Source organism: Ischnura elegans, chromosome 1 (genome assembly GCF_921293095.1).
Source record: "Ischnura elegans chromosome 1, ioIscEleg1.1, whole genome shotgun sequence".
Lineage (NCBI taxonomy): Eukaryota > Metazoa > Arthropoda > Insecta > Odonata > Coenagrionidae > Ischnura > Ischnura elegans.
The window spans coordinates 51,767,254-51,789,540 of NC_060246.1; the positions used below are offsets into that span (position 1 = coordinate 51,767,254).

Here is a 22,287-nt window from a genome sequence, read left to right on the forward strand (position 1 = left end):
ATCGCAATCCATCGCCAGAGTCCTCTAGATTGCTCTCTCAACATTACTTTCTTAGTTATTACATGGCAATATAGAGGACTCTGGACATCGCAATCTTGCAACTTCAACCTAGGACCGAGGAATTCGCAGTATCTGCAGTGATCCGCAGAATCAAGTGATCAAGGAGTCAAAGTAGTAGAGAAGTGAAAATGCCTGTGAAAGTGGATGTTGAGTATTGGTTAGTCCGCGGATTTTCTTCATGGCAATTTAATTTTGATAAGTACCGTATTACTACTGAGGGGATATTATTCTTTTTGCAGTGGATCCTGAGGGTATGACACCCGCTACCTCGAACTGGCCAAACAAATTTTGGCAAAAGTTCCCGGAGCGGAAGTCAATGGCAGCGAGGGTAGGAAAAGTATGTTTCTCATTTTTTACATTCCTTCCTTTAATTGATATTCAATTATGTTCTCGGCCCGTAATGAAGAAATTTAAAGTAGTTTGTTTCCTCATGAAGTATAATATTCCATTCTTTATGTTCAGCTCGATGGTTGAAGTGAAATAACTGCCTGGGTACTTATTATTTTGTAAACATTTTTCAGCATCGTTCGAAGTGGTGGTGAATGGAACTTTAATACATTCTAAACTGCAAACGATGGGATTTCCTGATTTTCAAGAAGTGGTTAACATAGTAGAAGAGGCAAACGACGGGAAAGATGTGCGATCAGTTGCCAAAGTGCAGAATGAATGCTCTGTGATGTAATTAATCGGTAAGTTAATGGTCTTCCTCTTAGTTAAATTCTGATGTAAGCGTTCACATCCTGGTAGTTTTTTTTGTAAACATTGCTGTTTTTTTCAACTCTGAACATTTAAAAATCGTAGAGTCATTACCTCTTTTTTGTCACTGAACTACAGGTTGATTTAAATTGCTTAATATATTTAACGCAGTTATTCTTTAGAAGTAGTTTCATCATTTATTATTCTTTATTTCGTATTTAATTGGATGATATATGTAAAGTTATTATTTTGCTTAATAAATCATTTAAAAATTAATTAGTGCTAGAATTCTCCCGTTTGGGTTTTGTTTAAGGCTTAATCTGGTAGAATTATAACATGATGAAGGATTTGGTGCTTTCCCGGCGAATCTTGTTGATGAAGTCTTCTCAGGATATTAGAGCACGAACGGTGCATTAGGCTTGGATACCCAGAGAAATCTGCCGTAACCGACCACTGCATTGAATACAATCATACCATCAAGTTCAATGAAACCAAAATCCTCTGTAAGGCAAAGGGATATTGGGACTGTCTTACGAAAGAGGCCATTGAAGTAAGAATTGCAAATAATAAAATGAATATGTAGAGATGCGGGTTTCAACATCAGCAAATCATAGAATCCCATGATCTAAAGAATGAGTAAGCTAAGAGGAGGAAGGACACTTAAAACTGACCAATCACAGATGACTTGACCACCCCAACTGTGTTTATAAAGCACTAACCAGGTCCATCATTCGCCCTGAAGATGATTGCAGAGAAGGCCATTGAAGCATTGGCAGCAATGTCCATCGCGACCTGGCTGATTTCCCGAGAATACTTCATCAACAGAATTATAACATATTGGTTGATTGAAAGTTACCGGTAGTATGCAACAAATAATTTCTATATAGTTTCTATAAATTATTTACTGCAAATTATTTGTGGAAAATTGCCTGTACATTTCAATTTACTTCTTGTTGAATGACGCAGACACGAAGCAAAAGCTTTACATGGCAGCTCAAATCAATTATTTGTTAGGTTCTATTATGTTCATTCTGGAAACCCTCAAATTCATCTCTGAGGCTTTATTTTCATGACACGGCCATTTATGACGATCAAGTACTTGGTCAAATGTCATTGTCATTAGTGATGCTTCATGTCCCTTGTCTCTACACAAGCCTGTTGCATCCAACTGTCAGTCCTTTTCTAACTTTATTGAAGAACCCTCTAAAATGGCTACTACTCCTATGTACATACTTATAACTAAATCCTGATTACTGTAATACCTCACATACTGTCATTGGCGGTTCTAGAAAATGTGGCCATAAGTTGAAGGTGACTCAAAAATAACTTCTATTTAATGCTTTATTGTACCAATCCAATTGTTATGAATTCTCCCAGTGTTTGAGTAAATAAAATAGGGCAGGGTACAAAAGTATTGTATAAGAAAGTATGAGCAATGTATTGGTCCATTCGGATTACTCTGAATATGATGCCAGATCGGAAGACGGTTGGCCACTGATGAAAACGTATTTAGCACTCATGTCGTCTGTTATAGTAGTTTACTGCTACATGTAAGGCCAGCTAAAACTCCCAGGCTTCCCATCAATGTATACTTATTGTGCTGTAAACAGTCATCCCATCACAACATACATACATATAGGGTGTCAGTAAAACATCTAATTTTCATTTTGAGCATGGTGTTACGGCTAAAGATGAGTACATGGGGTGAATCTTCACCAAGAGATGGAACTATCATTGGGAGAAGCTCAAAGCCATAGGATAGTAACTATGTCCTACATTTCCCAAAATCTACTATCCTCCACCCATCAGTCCTCAGTCTACTCCTCTAATGTTTCCCTCCTCTCCTTGACCATCCAGCAAGCCTCTGATACCCCAGATCATGGCTCGTGCAGGGTTCATGTTACAAAGACCATAAATCGTTTGAAATGAAATATGAAGTTACACAAGAACAGAAACGTGTTTCACCCCTCCCCCATTCTCGCCAACTGACCTTTTTCAGAACATCTTCTTCAAAGCTCCCAGTTTCTCGAGGACAACTGCAAAATGAGTTACCTATTGGGCCCGAAAGTGCCTTACAATGACTTACTGCAAATGACAAGGTATCTTGATTGGATTGAAATATGTATTGACAGTGTATTTTTGACATTTTTTAAGCATGGAGGTAGTGTCTCCATGAAAAATTAAAAATGGAAGTGGAATGGGGAGTAGGAATGGAAAGAGCCCGGAATTCCATTGTTGGGGAAAATTTCGCTGACGTGAAGTAAAGGTTTCAGGTTAACTTGGAACAATTGGAAGTGGGTTCTTTCAAAGAGCCTCTTCCTCTTGCCAGTCCCACTCTTTTCACACAACCTGCCTTCCCGGTCCCCAGCTTTTGAAAATGCTGATGGTATGAGCCGCCAACTGCGTTCTTTGGCGACAACCGATAACTTTCTGCAACAAGTGTTTAGCTCTGTAAGAGTTCAAAATTAGGAATAAGCGCCTAATATAAAAAAGAATGAATCCAAACATGAGGCATTTCCGTCATAATTTAACTTTGTTAATCATGGTACTGTCACTTATAGATCTATTAACGAATCACGTGTTCCTATATAAGACTGCACTGAAAAAGTACTGAAAATGTTTCCTTACAATAGCATAATTCTTGTTTTCCTGTCTTTATGTCCTATGAGCATCATTACTATTTCCATTTCCTCGCAAGAGATAGGTCACTAGCCTTCTTCCTCTCTCCACTGTGAAGAAAGGAAGAAGGTGCTTGAATTGACATAATAGTAGTATAATTTCCAATGATGAAAGTAATAAGGATTACCTGTAATATGTCATAGGAAAATGTTGGTATGAGCAGATTACGTTGTATTTTACATGTTAGTATGCATATATTTGTATATATGTATTATATTTTCGATTTCCTTCCATATATGAGACTTGAGAAATTGACAGATAGCGAATTTAAAAAATATGTAGTACTTGTATTGTATTTTGAGGAGGGGACCGACATGCACCATGAGGGAAGGAAGGGTGGGGAGAACCCGGAGTTGCTATGAGCCTGCTCTTCACGAAAGTGGCCAAGCAGACCACAGCTTATCCTCCCATCCGACGGAGAGAGAGTTGTCCTTGAAACTTCTTCCTCGCAACATTCAAGCAGGGATTGGACAGTTGTCGCAAATTCTCTAACTAGGCTGGGATTTGAACCCGAGCCCATCGGGTGGGAAGCCAACACACTAGCCACCACACCAACCTGATCCCGTAATATGTGGTACTCCATCATCAGAACTCGAAAAACATGGTAGAACCGCAGAAATGCAAGCCTGTGTTATTAGCATTACACTCACGCAAGATGAGACAGAATGGAAACTCAAATTGAACAAATCGTTTAGCTCCCTCATTTCTGCCTAGAAAGAAAGACTTAACAAAATTTCAAGATCGCACATGCTCGTCCCTAGCTCCCTCATCCTTAATCTCCGCAGAGCCTTGATGCCAAGAAGGCAGAGAATTCCCTCCATCCCCTCCACAGCTCCCCACTTTCCGATGCTTTCATTGCCCATCCCTTCCTCTCGTTGAGTGGATGAAGCAGTCTAGTTATCCCTGGACGGAACAGAGCTATTTCCGGTGAGGGTACGAGTATATATACCTGAATCATCTAAGGACCTGTTGGAATATTCCATATCACAACACATGTCGTCAAGGATGTGGAAAGGGGAGTTTGCATCAAATTTCTATGACCTCATCGTCTCAACCTTTCTAATGATTCATTATCCATGCGCATAGAAGCGTGCACTCGAGACTGCAGAGAAAAGCATTCTCAGTGAAAAACATGATAGGGTGATCATGAAGACACATCAAGGCAGCTTCTGACCACAGCTGAGAAAGATTATTGATTGCAAGATTTATTGCTATGCAGAAAATGAGAAAAACATGTTGAAGGAAAACCACAGCTTGTGGCCTCAGCTTAGAAAGTAGGAAAGAGATGACCTTTCGATATTGGCTAAGATTGGAATTTGGAAAGTTTGGGATTTTGAAGGTTGGGAAGATCCGGAACAGGACAATATGTAAGGGTCCTCCTCATGCTAGTGATTACCCATATTGGTTCATGTTGACTGAGTAAATGAAATAAAGTGCTGAATGTATCATTACTGTGCCTGTAAACAAAATATGGAACACTGAATGCTTTCTCTACATGACAGTAAGTTTATCCCTAGTGTTCCTGAGAAAAATTTGGAATCTGTTATACCAAATACTGTGTTTATTGGGACACCATAACCTATTAATGTAAAGGTATTATGTTCTAAATGAGTTATTATGTAGAGTAAATTCATTTTCATCCTTTTTTGCCCAAAAACTGAACTTGGATTAGACCACGTGTTCTGGAAGCCTTGCAGTTTGCCCGTTTCTTCCAAGTGGTGAGGCAAGGGCTTAATTTATCATAAGTTGTAAATTAAAACTAAAAAGCCCCAGAATCGGTATTGTGAACTTGAACATATATCAGTAGATTTATGGAGTGTTTTTAAAACTTTAAATATCTCTACGATCTCTCAGACAATGAAAACCTACCGAACGACGAATTTAGCTATGTGGAGTCGGATATTGGGCTAGAACACGTTTTGGAAGAGAGTTGTGCGGCTGATTCTGAATGCGAAGAACTATGTTGAGCAATAAACTGGATTCATCGTCCCAAAATATTGTTTTCTCAAATTTAAGTCAAGGCAAAGAGTTTTCATCAAAGGGTAAAAAATAACCTTTATCTCGCATTTGATGGAGACCAAGGAGGAAGATTATTTCAATAAGATTCACTTTCGTTGGGGTTCTGTCTCACAGTATTTGCAATAAAGAACTTAACGGTGTAATAGAGGAAGACAAAAGGTTGAAAGTAGGTTTAAATTTTTGAAGAAACAGGGTTGAACAGTTGACGAGGCTGCACAAGGAACATTGTGAAATCAATGTGAAATTGCAATCTGGTATACAGATTAGTGTACTTTTCATCCTCCATAGAGACATGACCACTCTATCAGCAGGTTGAAGAAGCAATAATGTAGATGAAAAGTTGGCGGTATGCGAAAATTGTTCAAGTCACACACATAGTAAGAGCCACAAAATATAATACATGTGTTTCGAATTCTAAGACCCAATGTGCCTCAAATGCTTAAACAAAATGTGTTTTTGCTGCCTTGAAAAACTAGTTGAGAGTTTGCAATTTTGTTGATTTTTTTATTTTTATTGAAAATTTAAATTTTTTTCTAGGTTCATTGTTCATGGAACATTTAAAAAAGTTATAGAGAAATTTCTATGCTACACGATAATTTTTTTGGATCTCATTTTCAAAGATTTGTGAACGTAAGCTTAAAATAAGAGTTTTTTACACTTGAAAGATTAAACAAAAAATAAAGTCCATTTTCATGTTATTTATTTTTAATATGTAGTTTGATATGCCTCTAATTAAAAACCTGTTAGTTAAAAGACTGTTCATTAAAAACAAAACCTTTCTGCACACATTTTATAAAATTGAATTATTTTACTCCAAGGTGTGACAGGCGGTTGTGGGTAGGTGGTTGTGTGGCAAAAATGTATGCTAGGTTGAAGCGTTAAAATACACGAAGAATGTATGCTAACCAATATCATCTCTCATATGTTTCAAGTACTATCTGGTGTAGGTCCTGACTGTTGTTCAATTACTTTTTCAAAATTTGTTTCATTAAAAAATTGTGATGGAATGATTAGAAGTTGAATGAAAAATTGTTTTTCAGTTAACGAACTTTCATCTACCAATGCAACCAAGGGGAAAAACTGCTTCAAGTCAGTCATTATATTGAGTAAATATGGATGAAGAATTCTGGACCAATTGGCCCATTCTCTGCAGGCAGAACACTTATTTTCTCAGCTCCATTACCAGGTGAAGATTCATTTAGTAGCAAAAAATACCAACTTCTCTAAAATCATATGCAAATTCATTTTTTTATTGTAAAATAAAGTAAAAAGCATATGAGAATGTTAATTGATCTTGATATTTATTGTCTGTAACATTCTATCTATCAATATTAATCCATTGTGGCACCATTTAATTGATCATATGATTGGACCTTCAGAAACTAGGTGAAGCCTGGATGGAGGTTCTTGAGGTTTAATCAATTGATGTAGTCTAAATGGATGATATGTTGTACAAAAATAGTCTTTAATTATGATGTGCATTAAATAAAAATATGATTCTATTCCGAATTTTTCGTACACCTAACTTGGTCTCCAACAGAAATTATTTGGTTTCTTTGAAGTGAACCATCAGAAGACATATATATTCCAAACTTCATACTTCCTCCAAATACTCTTGATATGGTCATCAATGGTTCTTTTGTCTTCCTGCCTGTAGCTTGGTCAATGCAGATAATTTGACATCGAGTACATGGTCCTTGGGACTGAAAATTAATGATAAATAAGGTAGAAAAAATGTCTCAATTTAAAATATATTTAAATCTTCAGTTTATGTTTAACATATTTTAATGCATGGGCACAGAAAATTGCAAGGAAAATATGATTTTTCAGGAAAGAAATCAGTTCCCAATGAGGAACCAATTTTAGGACATATTCTCCATTGAAATGTAAATACATATGTATGTGTTATATTTTAAGGTGAGCTCTCATTGGTATAATTGCAGCTATACAATGATGGCTTTATTATCATTAAGTATAATGAGGATTCTAAGGATGATTAACCTTAATAGCTAAGAAAAGCTTTTTAAATTAGTAAGTATCCCTGAACCAAGATTACCAAAATAGGGGGGTGTGAGTGCTCAGTGCACTACCACAACGGCTGTGGAATTTCCACTGGAATGTGACTGCTACAAAGAAGCTCAGTATGAGCACTTTCTCTTTCCATTATTATGTATGTCATTTCTAGGAGAGGTCTATCTGGTTGCTACTTGCATGAGCACTCGCTAATTGGCGGTAGTTAAAATGGCATCTCTAGCTAGCCAATGGTGTATTGCTAGATGAAAGACCCCTTACATAGCGTCCACTCAATTTTTTTTCCATTCAGGGTGAGAATGTGGTACATAGCAGTCTACTCCCATAGAGCAAAAACTCTGAGTGCTAAGTCCCTATGGATGCACCCATTAAACATTGCCCCCAAAATGATTATCACATTTGGAATACCAAGGAGCAATTTAGATGCCTCTTTATTTGCTGTTTAAACTACATACTCTCAATTGATATATTTTACTGAAGTTTTTTTTTTAATTATAGGGATAAAAGTGTGAAGTTTCTTACTCTTAATTCACCTTCTGTGTTCCCAGACTTTAAGCTGTGAACTGTAGACCACACACAATGTAAATTAAAATAACCATAGGACTTCTTAGGTGCATTCACATGCAGTGAACTGCTGAGGTCCTTACTGTGTCCATTCCATAAATTTCACTTTTTCATTCTACTTAAAACTTTTTAAATGATTATTTAGTGAAAATAGTAAGTAGTGATGGGTCGTTTACAAAATTTTAACGATTTCGATTCTGACATTTCGATTCCGATTCTACCAACACTGATTCCATCGATTCTGACGCCATAGGCTCCAAGAAAAAAATCACTTAATTCCAGGAAACAAGACAACTTAAAAAATTATTACTCTGTGAAAGAATCAGTTGACAAAAGCATCTTATAGTAGCTAAATTTCAAAACAGAACATACCTGAAAAGTGGTGTTACCTCATGGGTATTACTATAAAATATTAGCACATGTAAAATTTAAAGTAAAAGTATCTCCTTTAACCCTAATACGGGCAACATATTTTTCTGACGTAATCGGGCAAGGTGAGTCCAATGGACTCTTTTAACTTATGCTTTTAATTTAAACTATTAAACAGTGAAAAATATTATTTTCACATCAATTTGTACATAATGTGCACTATAGAATTATTTAAAATAAAATTGATAATTTTCTGTTTAACAAAAGTTTTAAATTACTTATTAATTTCATACATAGTCGAACACCGAGTACAGTGAACTCTTTTGACTAATTCTTTCTGTTTTCACTACATAAAACACCAATTATTTAGCATTACATGTACATAGTGATAATTTAACATTATTTTGACAATTCAAACCAAATATTTGTAAAATAATAATAATAAAAAATGCACATTACTTTTTACATTTCGTGTAAACAGACTCACCTTGCCCGGATTTGTGGGAATTCAGGGAAAAAAATTATTTCTAAGTTACTTTAATTCCGAAAGAAGTTTGAAGTACTCTAATTTATAGGAAATATGCAATCAGCAGAAGTAAAAAATTTACAACATGCTGACATTTCAATAACATAATAAAATTCTCAAAAATGTGATGCGATGAGTCCAAGAGACTCACCTAGCCCGTATTAGGGTTAATATCTATCTTTTATTGAAAATATCTTATCATCAATAATGTCTCACAAATTTACAGACTTAACACAATTTTACAGACTTTAAATTTTTTCACAGAAAGCAAAGCATCTTCACTCTGTTAGGATAAAGTCTGTTGCGTTTTACGTCACATATTTTTTCTGCTGAACTAAAAAGTCTTTCACTGAACACAGTGGATGGCGGTATGGTAAGAAACCTTTTCGCTAATTCTTTCACCCTTAGGTAGGAGAAACAAATCTTCCAGTATTTCCCAGGGAAGGAATTTGGTGGTGCATTCATCTCTGTTAAATAAGCTTCCACTTCAGCTTCAACAGTGTTTACCATGGTGACTTTGGGTACTTTTCCAAATGCATCACTCACAGGCTCCCTAGCCTGCATTTGCTCATTTGGAAGATTAAGTGTTTTGTTATTACGATTACGTGGCACAAAAATTCAAATGACTGTTGGAAATGGGGTCGTGTATAAATTTGTGGATTGAAGTACTACTGGAATCCGAATCGATTTTTCACCTTGGCAAGTATTCATTTTCGATTCCGGTTCTTGGCCGAGAATCGAGTAATTGAACTGACCCATCACTAATAATAAGCAGTCACTTCAAAGTAAGTAATTTTCAAGATTGTACCCTTCAAATAATAGATATTGTACGACTGAATTTTCCCAAGCTAACCAAAATGGTAATTTTTGGCATGTTTTTAAATGACTGTAATTTTATTGAGAATTAACTTTAAAAATTGGCTAATGTTTTAATGATTCATATACATAAACAATATGTATATGTTTTATTGAAAAAATATCAACAATGGTAACCTGGTGCCTCCTGAATGAATTTGAATGGAATGTCGCAATAGTTTTTCTTGTGATAGTAAATTTTCCTTTGAAAATGGATTGGTTCATGGGGCTATGAAGCTTACCTTAGCATATGCATCCTCTTATTATGTTTAATATGAATTCAAGATAGCCTCATTTCTTAAGATAATTGTAGTATAGTCAAAATTACCCCTAAGGCGTTTTAGCTTTGCCGACAGATTCAAGCATTCTCAAGTTGAGGTGCAATGAAATTTCAATGTACTGATTGAGTTACCTGAAATGGAATGTTTCCAATTTTAACATTATTCCATTGGTTTTCCTCCAGTTTTTCTGCTCCATAAACCACGAAGTTACACCTAAATCTTCTGATTAATTCTTCCTGGGATAAAGAAATAATTATTCATAGGGCAATAATTATACAAAAGGTTATATGAGTAATCGTTGTTAGTAAAAATTCAACATATGTTGGATTTATAGATAATTAAATCTAATTTGTACACTGATTATTGTAGTGTTGGTTAGTAAAATTGGCATTAAATATGTGGAAATTGGCGGTGAGCATAAAAGGAAGGCTATGGTATATATGTATAATGAAACCCATATTCCAGATGGAATGGTGCTCAAATACTATCAGTAACTGCATCTATCCTGTTATAGTTAAAATTTTGTTCTTTTGTTCTTCAAAAAGAATTCTTCTGTTTGAACCAATGATGACGATGGCATTCAAATCATCCAGAATATTAAGATTATATATACAGAGCAAATTACAGAGAAGTGAGATTGAAGGCTATGCAGACTAGCAAAAAGAATAACAAGCTTAAGGCATTTGAGTAATGGTTTCATAGGATAACTGAGAAGGTGAGATGAAAAGAGAAAAAATGAATAACGACGAACTCAACTTTTGTGCAAGAATAAAGTTTGTAATAGAGAAAATAGTTGCACTAGGCCAGTAAAGCAAGTACACCATAATGCAAGAATCTTGTTAGAGTGTTTGATAGTCTGTACCACCAAACAGCCAATATTTTACGGGTAGCATAAATTAGATATAGTGAGGCTAAAGGTTCCTCCCACGGTATACACTTGTAATTATGAAATGTATATTTTAAGGGTGATGAACGGCTGAACAAATATTAACTAGAGTCGAAGCTTGTTTTAGTGAACACGACACATTTTGAGAATCAAGTTATAACGAGTGACTGGGAGTGATCTGTCAAAAGGCGTATGACTAAGTGAATACAAACGGGTAGATAAAGGGGTGAGAAGATTCTTCCACGCTATCTACTTGGTATTACGAGTCATATCTCCTTAGAGCAGTGCATCAATGTTAATCTAGTAAGGGGCATTGGGGTTAATCATTTTACCAGAAACAGCGGAAGGAATAACTCCAAAAAGAGGTGCACAAGTTTTACTTTGTCTGCTAATAAATGTCTAAGCATCACTAATATAAGTAACCATGCCGATGAAATCTATGCATTACTCAACTGAAAGACTTCCCAACTTTCCAGCAGGAGGTTAATGAAAGATCTATAACATTGAAGTGGTGACAAAAAATGAAGACAAAACCAGGCCATTAAGGCAATGCTTTGCCTCCCTCTTCGTACCTCTGGCAGATCTTTATTCGAGAACCATACCATCCTCACACTTCGCTTCCTTTATGTACTTAATTGTGCCTTATTTGTCAAACAAAACCCCCAAATATTATCCTCTCACCATGATGTGCACCCTTACCACACGCGAAATAATACCTACTGACATCCACCTATCCCACACCTTTACTTCCCTTTCTCTACATAGTCCTCATCATTCAGCCTCAATAATCTATAACAAATTACCATCTGATATTAAATCACTTACTTCTCTGCCAGTGTTCAAAACTGTGTAAAGAATTTACTCCTTGAAAAAGCGTATAACTGCATTTCTGAATTCATGTTATCAAAGTGTGACTGTTGTCATACTTGAACTTATTGTATTTGTCCTGTTGTATTTTTTTATTTTCTGATATTTACCAATGCTGTTTGCTATTATGCATCATTTTGTTTTTCTTCCCTTTGACAATTTCTATGTTACTTGCTAAACTAACGGAAATAAAATCATTATTATTATCATTAAGCGAACATAGTGGTGGGGAAGATTTAGTCTGTGCGCTGGGCTGCCTGACGATCAGGAGCATGGTCTAGAGCTTGCCAAGGCCATGTGCCAGAGCTCCAAAATGAAGCTCAGGAGGATGTTATATGCTTCCTAATGTCGTGATTGCACTGTACACTCACAGAACTGCCCGGCTACCACTGCCTCTCATGCAACTTTGTGCAATATGTTAGTAAGGTCTGGCACCTGGAACATGATCACAAAGCAATTTGAGACTCTCATCAATCCCTGACGATGCCAGATCACAATGCTACACCATATCCATGCTAGGTTTTGTAGCAACGAGGCCAGTGATTGTTTTGCAATATTTTATTAGCAAAATTATGTACGAATATGCAAGTTAAGGCAAATGCAGATTTTATTTCTAAGTGAATTAGCACCAATACTGCAAAAATAGTGTAAGTAAAGGTGAATATGGGAATTGAGGGACTTCATCCACGCCTTTGGATGTAGGTATTGCCTGATTAAGAATGCAATTTTCCAGGGATTTTGAGCACTCGTTATACCTAGTTTCCACTATACATACTAATAAGTATTTATGGATTCCTTATCCTACCTATCTTATTATCAGTATTTTATTACTGGCGTATTTTGTCCACCACCATATTCACTTTCCTTCAACATAACAAACTGTTTGAAATAATTATTCCTATAGCAATGTGATCATTTGGGAAATTAAAGACCGTAGTGGCACATAACTTAAGGAAAAGGTGCAATTTTTTGAATCATCATAAGGGGAATAAATAAAAATATAGGAATGGATAAAGGTTTTATGGCATGTGGCCAACATCTCCCCTCCGCTCCCTCCCATTTTAAGGCCGCGTGACGTCATGCTTGGGAACCGCATCGTTGTAGTCAATGGCTACGAATGCGGATTCACTGAATCACTGCGGTATTTTGACCATTTTCTTGGCGATTTTTCAATTGAAATACTAATATTTATTGTGTTATGTACGAGAAGTATTCTTTCAACTGTGGCATTTTTTAGTGCACCCCACCCCCAAAATTTATGGTACCCCTTTCTAAGGACTATTTAAGGACTTTTCGCGCTAAGGTTTTTCGCGCAGAGGATTTTCGGGCAAAGGCCCTTCGACTCACAAGGCTCGGAGACTATAAGTCTCGGAACTCTTGTCTCCGAACTCTGTCCTACGAATGCTGTCCTACGATGCTGCCCTACAACACCAGCCCTCCGACACCAGCGGTTCTCCCCCAACCCCGGCTTGGATGACGGACGTTTTGCAGTGGTGCCAGTCAACAGGGGTGCCTACGGGAGCCTAGGGGTGCCTATTCTATTTTTCACGGCAGTAGGAATGATATTTCGAAGCACTTGGAGACGCAAGAGCATAAAAGATATTTAAATACTCCTGCATCTTCCTCCAAAATACAGAAATTTTTAGTAAAAACCATTTATGGAGACGAAGAAAAGAAACTAGCATTAGCAGGAGGATGTCTTTCCATGCTATTTTTCATAATCATTCCTTCACATCTAAGGTCTGTACATCACAAGTTATCAAAATGGTTTTGCAGCACACATGATACATAACGCCATTCAAACAGCTGCTGATTTGTCGCCTGCAGATGTGGAAAATATTGTTATTAAAATATATAAAACATTTTTAATTCTACATTACACTGCGTGTTCAAATGTTGAAAGAATTTAGTGAAACTGCGGAAGTTGAATGTCAGAAAACACTTGCAAATATGGTTACTGTAAAACGTGCTAGTTAGCTCTTTCGTCATCTGTACATGGAAGTTTGAAATTATACCACATTATGAAATCCTACTTTCTATGACAGGTTTAATGTCCTAGAATTTCAGAAGAGAGTTTTGAAAAAGAATCCTCAAATTTAGCTAGAGTTTATACACAATCAATCACCTCTTTTTCAAAATGCTATTGAAGTTATTGAAGGTGATAAAATGTTGGTAATCAAAGTAGCGAATGAAGTTAAAAATTTAAAATTTCTGTATCAAAAGCGGTTAGAGAGTAATTTTCTTCCGTTAACCATCGGTAAGAGCTTGAGAGAGAGAGTAAGAGTGAGCTTGAAGAACAGGGTGCAATAAATCGTGAAGATATCATGAATCACGTTAAAAATTTCTCCAGTAACTGCATAGATTATTTAGAAGAGTGGACGATATATTGAAATTATATTGAACATTTTCATTGGATTACATTAAAACATGAACTTAATTGGAATGATGTTCGAAAATCATTCGATTATTGTACACAAAATTTCCCATATAATAATATTTCCGAAAATGATCTTTTTAATGAGGTATCATTATTAAAAAACTATATTGGTTAGAAAAGAGTAAAATCTTGGACTTCAGCACAAATCTTGATGGAGAAAAAATGGTTATAAATATTTCATCATTTTGAAACAAAGCATATTCCATACAATAATGCACTAAAATTAAGCTAATGCACAATTCTTTGCCCTTACCACAGGCTAATGCTGTGACTGAATGCATTTTTTCTACTATAAATGAAGTGTCTGCATCAGAAAAATCGCTATCAAGTGTTGAGACTTTGACAGCAATTCAATGTGTGAAATATAACTAAAAAAATTCATGACCTTTTCCGCAAAAGAAATTAACAAAAAAATCACTCAAATATAAGAAATATGCCAAAGAAAAAAATAATACTAAACTTAATTTTTAATGCATCATATTTGTAAATTGTAATTGTGTTGACATTAAAAAAGTATGTATTAAAATACTTTTTTTGCATTGTACTTTTTCTTGTAATAAATAAATATAAAAAATAATAAATAAAAACAAAGACTATATTTTTAATCAAGAACCCCCTTCCCCTCGGTCAATGGTGTCCCTCCCTACGAATGTTAAAATTTGGTTACCTTACGTAAATATATCATAACGTATCATGTTTTTGTATTACGTGTTTACAAATGACATTCTTAATTTACATATTTAATATGATTGCTTCTCAATTTATCTTGACTAATGTAACGTTTTGCACACATTCAAGGCTATAAGATGCCGCAAAAGTTCACTGCAAAACTATATTTTTTATGTCTAAAATCATTTTGCGTGCCCAATATCTTCACTTTGCAGCGGATGAGCGTTAAAATATCTTAAGCGGGTAAAGCGTTCCGGCCCAACGGTGGGTCTGGTAGCTTAAATGGTCTAAGGTCTAATGCATACGTCTGCTTTGGGATTTTTGGCCAAAATAACTGGAGTCATATCCTTGGCATTTTTGGGTATCAATTTTAAAAATGCTCTGATTGCAAATGGGTGAAAACATAGATAATCTTAAATAATAATAGTATGGTACCAACCTCAGTGCAAAGTGAGTCTTCGATACCTTGGTCAATCTTTCCCATCAACCACTGCACACTTGCATAATTTATCAGTAAAAACTGTGCTTGGTTGGATAAAGAACGTGTTTGTCCTGTAAGTAAATAATTTTCTTCATGACTGATACTTGACATATGATGAATTCAGCAATCACTAATGATAAGCTTGCCTTACCTAAATTGCTATTTTTTAGTTTCCTAGTGGCAAATTCAGCACTATCACAATTCTGAGCTTGAAGGCGTAATTTTCCAAGAGAAGGAATTTGTATTGCAGATGTGAGCCATTCAGCCACATTGTCACCACAGTCAACAACCTGAACCTTTTTACCACACACTTTGCTGATGCATAGTGATGAATCAGGAATGGAAGCGATGTTATCAATATGCAGGGGTAAAGCTATTTGCTGCATTCCTGTAAATGATATAAGGAAGTCAGTCGCCTACATGGTAGCAAGTGGATGACATTACAACATCAAATTAGTTTTAAAAATGTACGGCGTTGCAAGAAGTTGATGTGGTTTACAATGATAGGGGCATTATTAACACTTAATATGAAAACCATGTAGCAGTTATATAATCAGGAACTGGCCGTGAAGGAGCAAGAATAAGGAAATGGGTGAGACAAGGCTATGCTATTGCAATTAGGTCTCCCCGAATTTTCAATGCTTACATTGACAAAGCCATTAATGAAATTAAGTAGAAGGCTTCAGGGGAAAAAATACCATGTTACTTTAAATATGGGAAGGACAAGTGGGATATTGGCTGAAAATTAATATGAAGAAAACCAAGATATTAGTATACAGTTGAGGAGAAGTCAAGGTTAAAATTAAAATAGAAAAACAAAAACTGAATGAAGTGAATGTGAAAAGAGCATTCCACATAAAAGGAGAATACTTACAGCCGGAAATTGAAGCACAGAAGTAAGGAAATAATTCATCAGAACATAAATCTGGAGTATGCTTTTCTATGGCAGAGAAGCATAAATGATGACAGCAACAGAGAAATCAAGGATGGAGGCATTTGAAATGTAGCGCAAAATAAGAATGATGAAAATTAAATGGCTCATCCAAGTGAGCAATGAGGAATCCCTAAGAGGAGTGGGAGTGAAGAGAAACTTTCAGAAAACCTTAATAAGAAAGCGGAACAACTTAATTAACCATATATTTAGGTATGATCGTCTGATGAAGACATTTGTAGAGGGTCAAAAGGATGGTGAGAATGAAAAAAGAAGACCACAGTAAATAAATATGCAACAGGTAAGGAAGGATATTAAAGAATAGAAATATGTATGTGGCTGAGAAAAGATTAACTGATTGAAGGAGAATTGAGTGGAGAGCTGCAATAAGCTGACCTTAGGATTGTTGAAAGCTGATGATGAAGTAGTAAATAAATGGCTTAAACTATTAATTAAATATTTGGCTGACATGTGAAGCTTAACCCAATATGGAAACAAACTTAGAAACATGAATGAGAACCAGTGTTGTTGCACTGCTTCCTAAAAGCACTTACACAAATAATTTATACATATTTAGGTTATGGTGGGCCACAAAAAAGTTTGCAGTGCCAACCACGTATAAATTTTGCCAATGGAGTTTAATGATAAAACCTGCAGTGTGAAAGGCAGATAAATGTACAGTAATTGCCGCGAGTAACATACTACGCTATCTACATTCTAATTCCTCATTTTCCCAGTGAATGCATAAGAAATTTGATTGACTGTCTTGAGAGAAAATTTCCCAAGACCAGGAATCAAACTACAAACATTTAGCAGACCACAATGTCATCCAAATACCTTGAAAACTATGGCAATTTTACTTAGGTTCATAAGTGTGATGCATGGAAATAGCAATAGGAATTAAGAAACCTTGACAATGTAGAAAACCAAAGGTCCATAGTTCAGTTCATCCAGAGTAACTATTCTCATTGGTAAAACAAAGTAATGAAACAGAGTATCATCAAAGAAAAACACTTGCAGGTCGAACAAGAGTATGATTAATTCCTGTGTAACATGCTCATAGGACAGATATAAACCTAAATATGATTAAAAAATGAAAGTTTAATTACACACCAGGATAATTAAGGAGAAGTAATTCACCCTCAAGATCAATTTTTGGCTGGATCATGCAGATTGAAGGAGCAATTTTTTGTGTAACACAGACTCCATTACTAGTCACTATCATCCACTGGCGATCATATAATAAGCCATTTACCCCTACTGGCCACCTCTCTACTTGGAATGCACCACAAGATTTAACTGGATAGAGGAAAATGTGGCTAAGAGATACTTTATTGATGGTTAAATTTTCTGGAATTTTCTTTTCTAAATTGGACAGTTCATGTTTAGTACAGTTTGTATTTGATTCAGTCCAAGAGTTTTCTTCTCTCAGCTTGTTTTTCTGTAATTAAGTAAAAAACCTTGTATAACACATCTCTTCCACAAAGGAAATACATTCACATAGATCATCTTAGAACCTGTACTCTAGTTAAAACTTCACCAATACAAATATTCAGAGATAATTTTTTCTCAAGTTGTGGCAGCTGTTCCTGTATTACATGCACTCTAATTGGCAAATAGGAACAACTATCTCTGGTAGATGGTATGGGAATGATTTGATAAAATTCTTATTTATATTGTTGGAATGGATAGTAATTAATGGATACAAAAACATTTTCATGCCTTATGATTGCAATAAAGTTATTTTTTCATATCCCTTAGAATGATTTCCATTTAAATTCATTACATAGCCTTTGGTAGAATCCAGGGAAACTTCTTCCTCCTTGAAATGTTTGAATTCTACTCTATTTTCTAAGAAGTGTTCTTTAATCATATTAAGTAAGGCATCTGCATCTTCTTTAGTTGACATGTAGCCAAATGATATTCTCACAGAACCTGTCGGTTTTCCATTTATCAAGTCCATTGTGTCCCCACAGATATGGCCAGCCTAAATGGAGAGGATTAAAAGATTAGAGTCATATCACCACCTTATGAAAAAAGTTTCAGGATGTTCACCTCAAAATTTTTCAAGATGTCCTCATCACAGAGACCTAGATGTCGCTGACAGGCTCCTGAGTTACAAAAGCATCCAGTCCGAAGGTGTATTTTATTTAAATTTGCCATCTGAAGAACCTGAGGGTAATGAGGTTCAAAATTATTTAACCATATTTTTTAATAAGTTGAAATAGATACACCCAAGTGAAAACTGCATAAACAGTCAGAAAATTTTAAAATCTAAAACTATCACTATAAAATTAATAAATGTAATAATAGAAATGTTTAACATAAAAATTTGTTTATCAATAAAAATATTTTTAAGGAAAGCATAAGTTATTATAATAATCACCATTAACTGCAGAAAAAAAATATCATCAAAAACGACACGGTATTGATATCAAATGCCAGAGAAAAAAAAGAACTAGCAACTAAAACATTCAAAGGCTTACCAAAGATTATTAGCAACTGCCATTAGCCCATGTTCTAAAATGAATTTGATGCTCTGTATTTCATTCCCAATTGAATGAAATGTTATCAACTTCTCAAGATATCCTGGTCGAGGCCTCCACATTTTCAAAGTATGTATAAAAATTTAATTTTATTTGTTTGGTTGCAGTGATGGAGGTGATGGAATGTAGTTGGAATTTTTTTGTGTAATCCCATTGCCCTGCCCTAAAGAAGTTTATTCCACAAGCAATATCTATGTAAACCACATAGTGGATGGATAAGAATTAAACTAGGATACTTATTGTTACCTTTATTTTTTGAGGTGTAAGTTCTAACTAATATTTGTAATCCTATTTAGCAATTGCATACAGATTACGTTTGGTTTATGTACCACTTAATTTTCGTTGGATACCAGGTTATATCTGCAGTTCAAGATGTGGCTGAAAAGGTAGAGGGAATAAAGAGGAAGCCTGAAGAAACAAAATTATGGTTTTCTGAAGATTGTCAAAAACTAGTACAAAAGAGGTGACAAACCAAACAATCACTTCTCTCACCTAACATTCCAGAAAACAGGCAGTACTATAACATATTTAATAAAGAAGTAAACGGCATACTTCAAGCTGCCTTCAAGCAAAAAGAGAGAATTATTTAAAGAGCAGATAAGTAAAAGCAGAGGAAGACCGAACTCATAAAAATAGGAGGGAGTTTTTCCACAGCGTCAGATTTTCCAAAAAAGGATATAAATCAAGAACATTTGAAATAAAAGGCAATGATGGCAATACTATCTTTAACAGAAAAGAGGTACTGGAAATTTGGGGAAAATATTTTAAAACCAGAGAGGAAGGCAAAGAAACAAGAAAACATATGACATATACCACAAGACGTGGCAGTACCCTCCTTGAAAGAAAGGAAGAAGCATTTAAATCCTTAAAAAAATAATAAAGTTTCAGGAGAGGATGGCTCGTCAGCAGAGCTTTTGAAGGAAGGGGGACAGGATCTCCTCAAGAAAATACACAATTCAATAGCAGTTATTTCGAGGAATGATGGAATACCAGAACACAGGAAAACAGCATCGATAATTCCAATTTGCAAAAAAGTAGACAAACTGGTTTGTAATAACTATTGAAGGATCTCACTAACAAAGGCAATTTATGCGATAATTTAAAAAATATTGAACAATATACTAGGTATAATAATACTCTGATGAAATTATTGGAGACCATCAGGCAGGTTTCAGGAAACAAAGGTCGACAAAAGACCAGCTATTTATTTTGAAGCAAATATTATCAACATAAGTACTGGGAATTCAACAACAATGTACATGTTCTATTTGTTTACTTCAAAAAGCTTATAATAATATTGATATAAAGAAAATGAGGAAACTTTTAAAGAATATTCATCATGGAATATGTACGAGACAAACTAATTAGGTAACTAAGCAAAAGTTTGAGGAAATAACTCTGAAGAAAAGGTCAGCATTAACAGGGAATTCAGTGACACCTTAACATAAATACAGGAGTAAGACAGGGGACAATCTATCCCCTCTCCTCTTCAATATAGCTTTAGAATAAACTCGAGAGAGACTGAAAAACTTCACTCAAGAGTGGTACTTGGACAGAAAATCAATATTTTTGATTTTCGCTGATGATAAAGCTCTAAAATATGAAGATTATGAGGGTCTGAAAAACCTGGCAGGAATGCTTATATAACCAGCACAAACATTTGGAATTAAAGTCAGAGAAGAGAAAACTAAATATTTAGTAGTAAACAGAAAGCCAGACATTTTTATAAATTCTTTTAAAGTAGATATCTCTACCTTCCAAAGGTGCCAAACTTGTACTTATGAGTCACAAAAAGTGAGAGTAACATCATTGAGACAGATATTGAAGTTAGAGTGTTGCAGAGGAATATATAGTAGGAGAGTGAAATCCTCTCCAAAAGTACATTAGTAAGGCTCTATGAGAGTATGATACCAGCTGCTGTATTTATGGATCTGAGATCTGGATGCTAAGCAAAACATCAGAAAAAATCTTACAGTCTTCAAAAACAAAATTCTATGCAATATTCTTTGGCAAGTACGTGAACAAGACACCGGGAGGATATGGACCAACAGAATTAAGGGTCCTCTACCTAGATCCCAACATCATTGCCCAAATTTAAAGCAGAAGATAAAGATAGGCTGCCCAAGTGAACAGGAGGGAGCAGCACTCCACACAAAATCTTCAAAAAGGAAGATGACCACTGTGGCACCAAAGACTAAGGTGGGGAGATCAAGTAGAGAAAGATATGTAAAGGCTCAATTTAACACTGCAGCTGATGCAGGACCAGTGGCGGCGCGTGCGTATACGCATGTTAGCAAGTGCACACCCAAAGATGAATGAACTATAAAAGAAAAATATTCCTTTGCAACGAGAAGGATAAAAATCCTGTCTACATATGCAAGAAACATGAGCCTCTGAACGCGACAGCTATCTCCTTTTCGAATTCACCGCTCTACAAGTGTGCGATCCCGTGGCATCGCGCCGGTCGCATATGCGGTTTATGCGATTGCTTATGGGTGCTCGGGCGGGACGAAGTAAGCGGGGGGGTATGTACTGTTCAAATGGGTGATGGGAGCAGACTCAAAACGATTCGAGTGCGCACGCGCATATTTTTGGGGAGTGACTCGCAGGTAGTGTAGTGGTGTAGCCACCACCTACACTACCTGCGCCCATAGTCCGTCTACATCAGAGTCATCTGTATGGCTGTTTTCTACACTACTTCCTCATAGGGTGTAAGGAAAGGGGAATGAATTTCATCTACCATCACTTGTAAAGGTGTGTTTAGAATAATTAATTTTATGCATGCTAATATTATTTCTGTTCATGCAATTTTAAGGGCAGAATGTACCATTGATATGTTTTACTTGTTATGTACCTATTCTATTACGACTAAATATGATGCTCATGGATTAGGATTAACATAATATAACTAAATCATCTATATCTGCTTTAATGCACACCCTAGATAAATTACCACAAGCCGCCACTGTGCAGGACTGAAATGGCGAACAGCTGTTGACGAGGCCAAATACCTTTTGGGGTCTGAGTGGCCACATAGATAATTTTATGATTCCATGTATTTTGAAATCAACCAAGGTTTTTTCATTTCACATCAACTACAGGAGACAGACCTCACATGAAGATAACAAGAAATGTCAAAAACCCTAGGTCATTTCCAATTGGAATTAAAACATTACTAATAATGATTCGAAAAAATATTCGCATTTACTGATAATTTTTTGGCAAATCAAGCAATCATGGATTGTATGAACCAGAGTACCCTAAGGATGGATCCCAATGGCACACCTTAAGTCTCTGATGCTCATTAGAAGAGTTCCTGGCCATTGCAGATGCTGTCATTCCAATTAATTGGAAGATTTTTATTTATAAAAATTTTGACAAGCAAATTTA

At 35.6% G+C, this 22,287-nt stretch overlaps 1 protein-coding gene and 1 long non-coding RNA gene across 5 annotated transcripts in view; one reads left to right on the forward strand and one right to left on the reverse strand.

Moving 5' to 3' along the window:
* The first annotated feature begins 60 nt into the window (after positions 1–60).
* Positions 61–6,963, forward strand: LOC124160539. Its single transcript, XR_006865186.1, has 4 exons — positions 61–217; positions 300–397; positions 582–749; positions 6,495–6,963. It is a non-coding gene; the product is annotated as an uncharacterized LOC124160539 (long non-coding RNA).
* LOC124160451 (molybdenum cofactor sulfurase 3) overlaps positions 6,737–22,287 on the reverse strand; it is a 21,496-nt gene continuing 5,945 nt past the window's right edge. For 2 of the 4 annotated variants that reach the window (XM_046536306.1, XM_046536326.1), the window contains 7 exons: positions 18,407–18,523; positions 18,138–18,338; positions 17,465–17,792; positions 15,572–15,808; positions 15,379–15,491; positions 10,212–10,316; positions 6,737–7,157 (listed from right to left, as the gene is read on the reverse strand). In XM_046536306.1, coding sequence (XP_046392262.1) covers positions 6,954–7,157; positions 10,212–10,316; positions 15,379–15,491; positions 15,572–15,808; positions 17,465–17,792; positions 18,138–18,338; positions 18,407–18,523 — 1,305 coding nt within the window. In that variant the 3' untranslated portion in view covers positions 6,737–6,953. Of the gene's footprint in view, positions 7,158–9,158; positions 10,317–15,378; positions 15,492–15,571; positions 15,809–17,464; positions 17,793–18,137; positions 18,339–18,406; positions 18,524–22,287 lie in introns of those variants that run through there. The other 2 variants (XM_046536312.1, XM_046536319.1) reach the window with 2 other exon arrangements.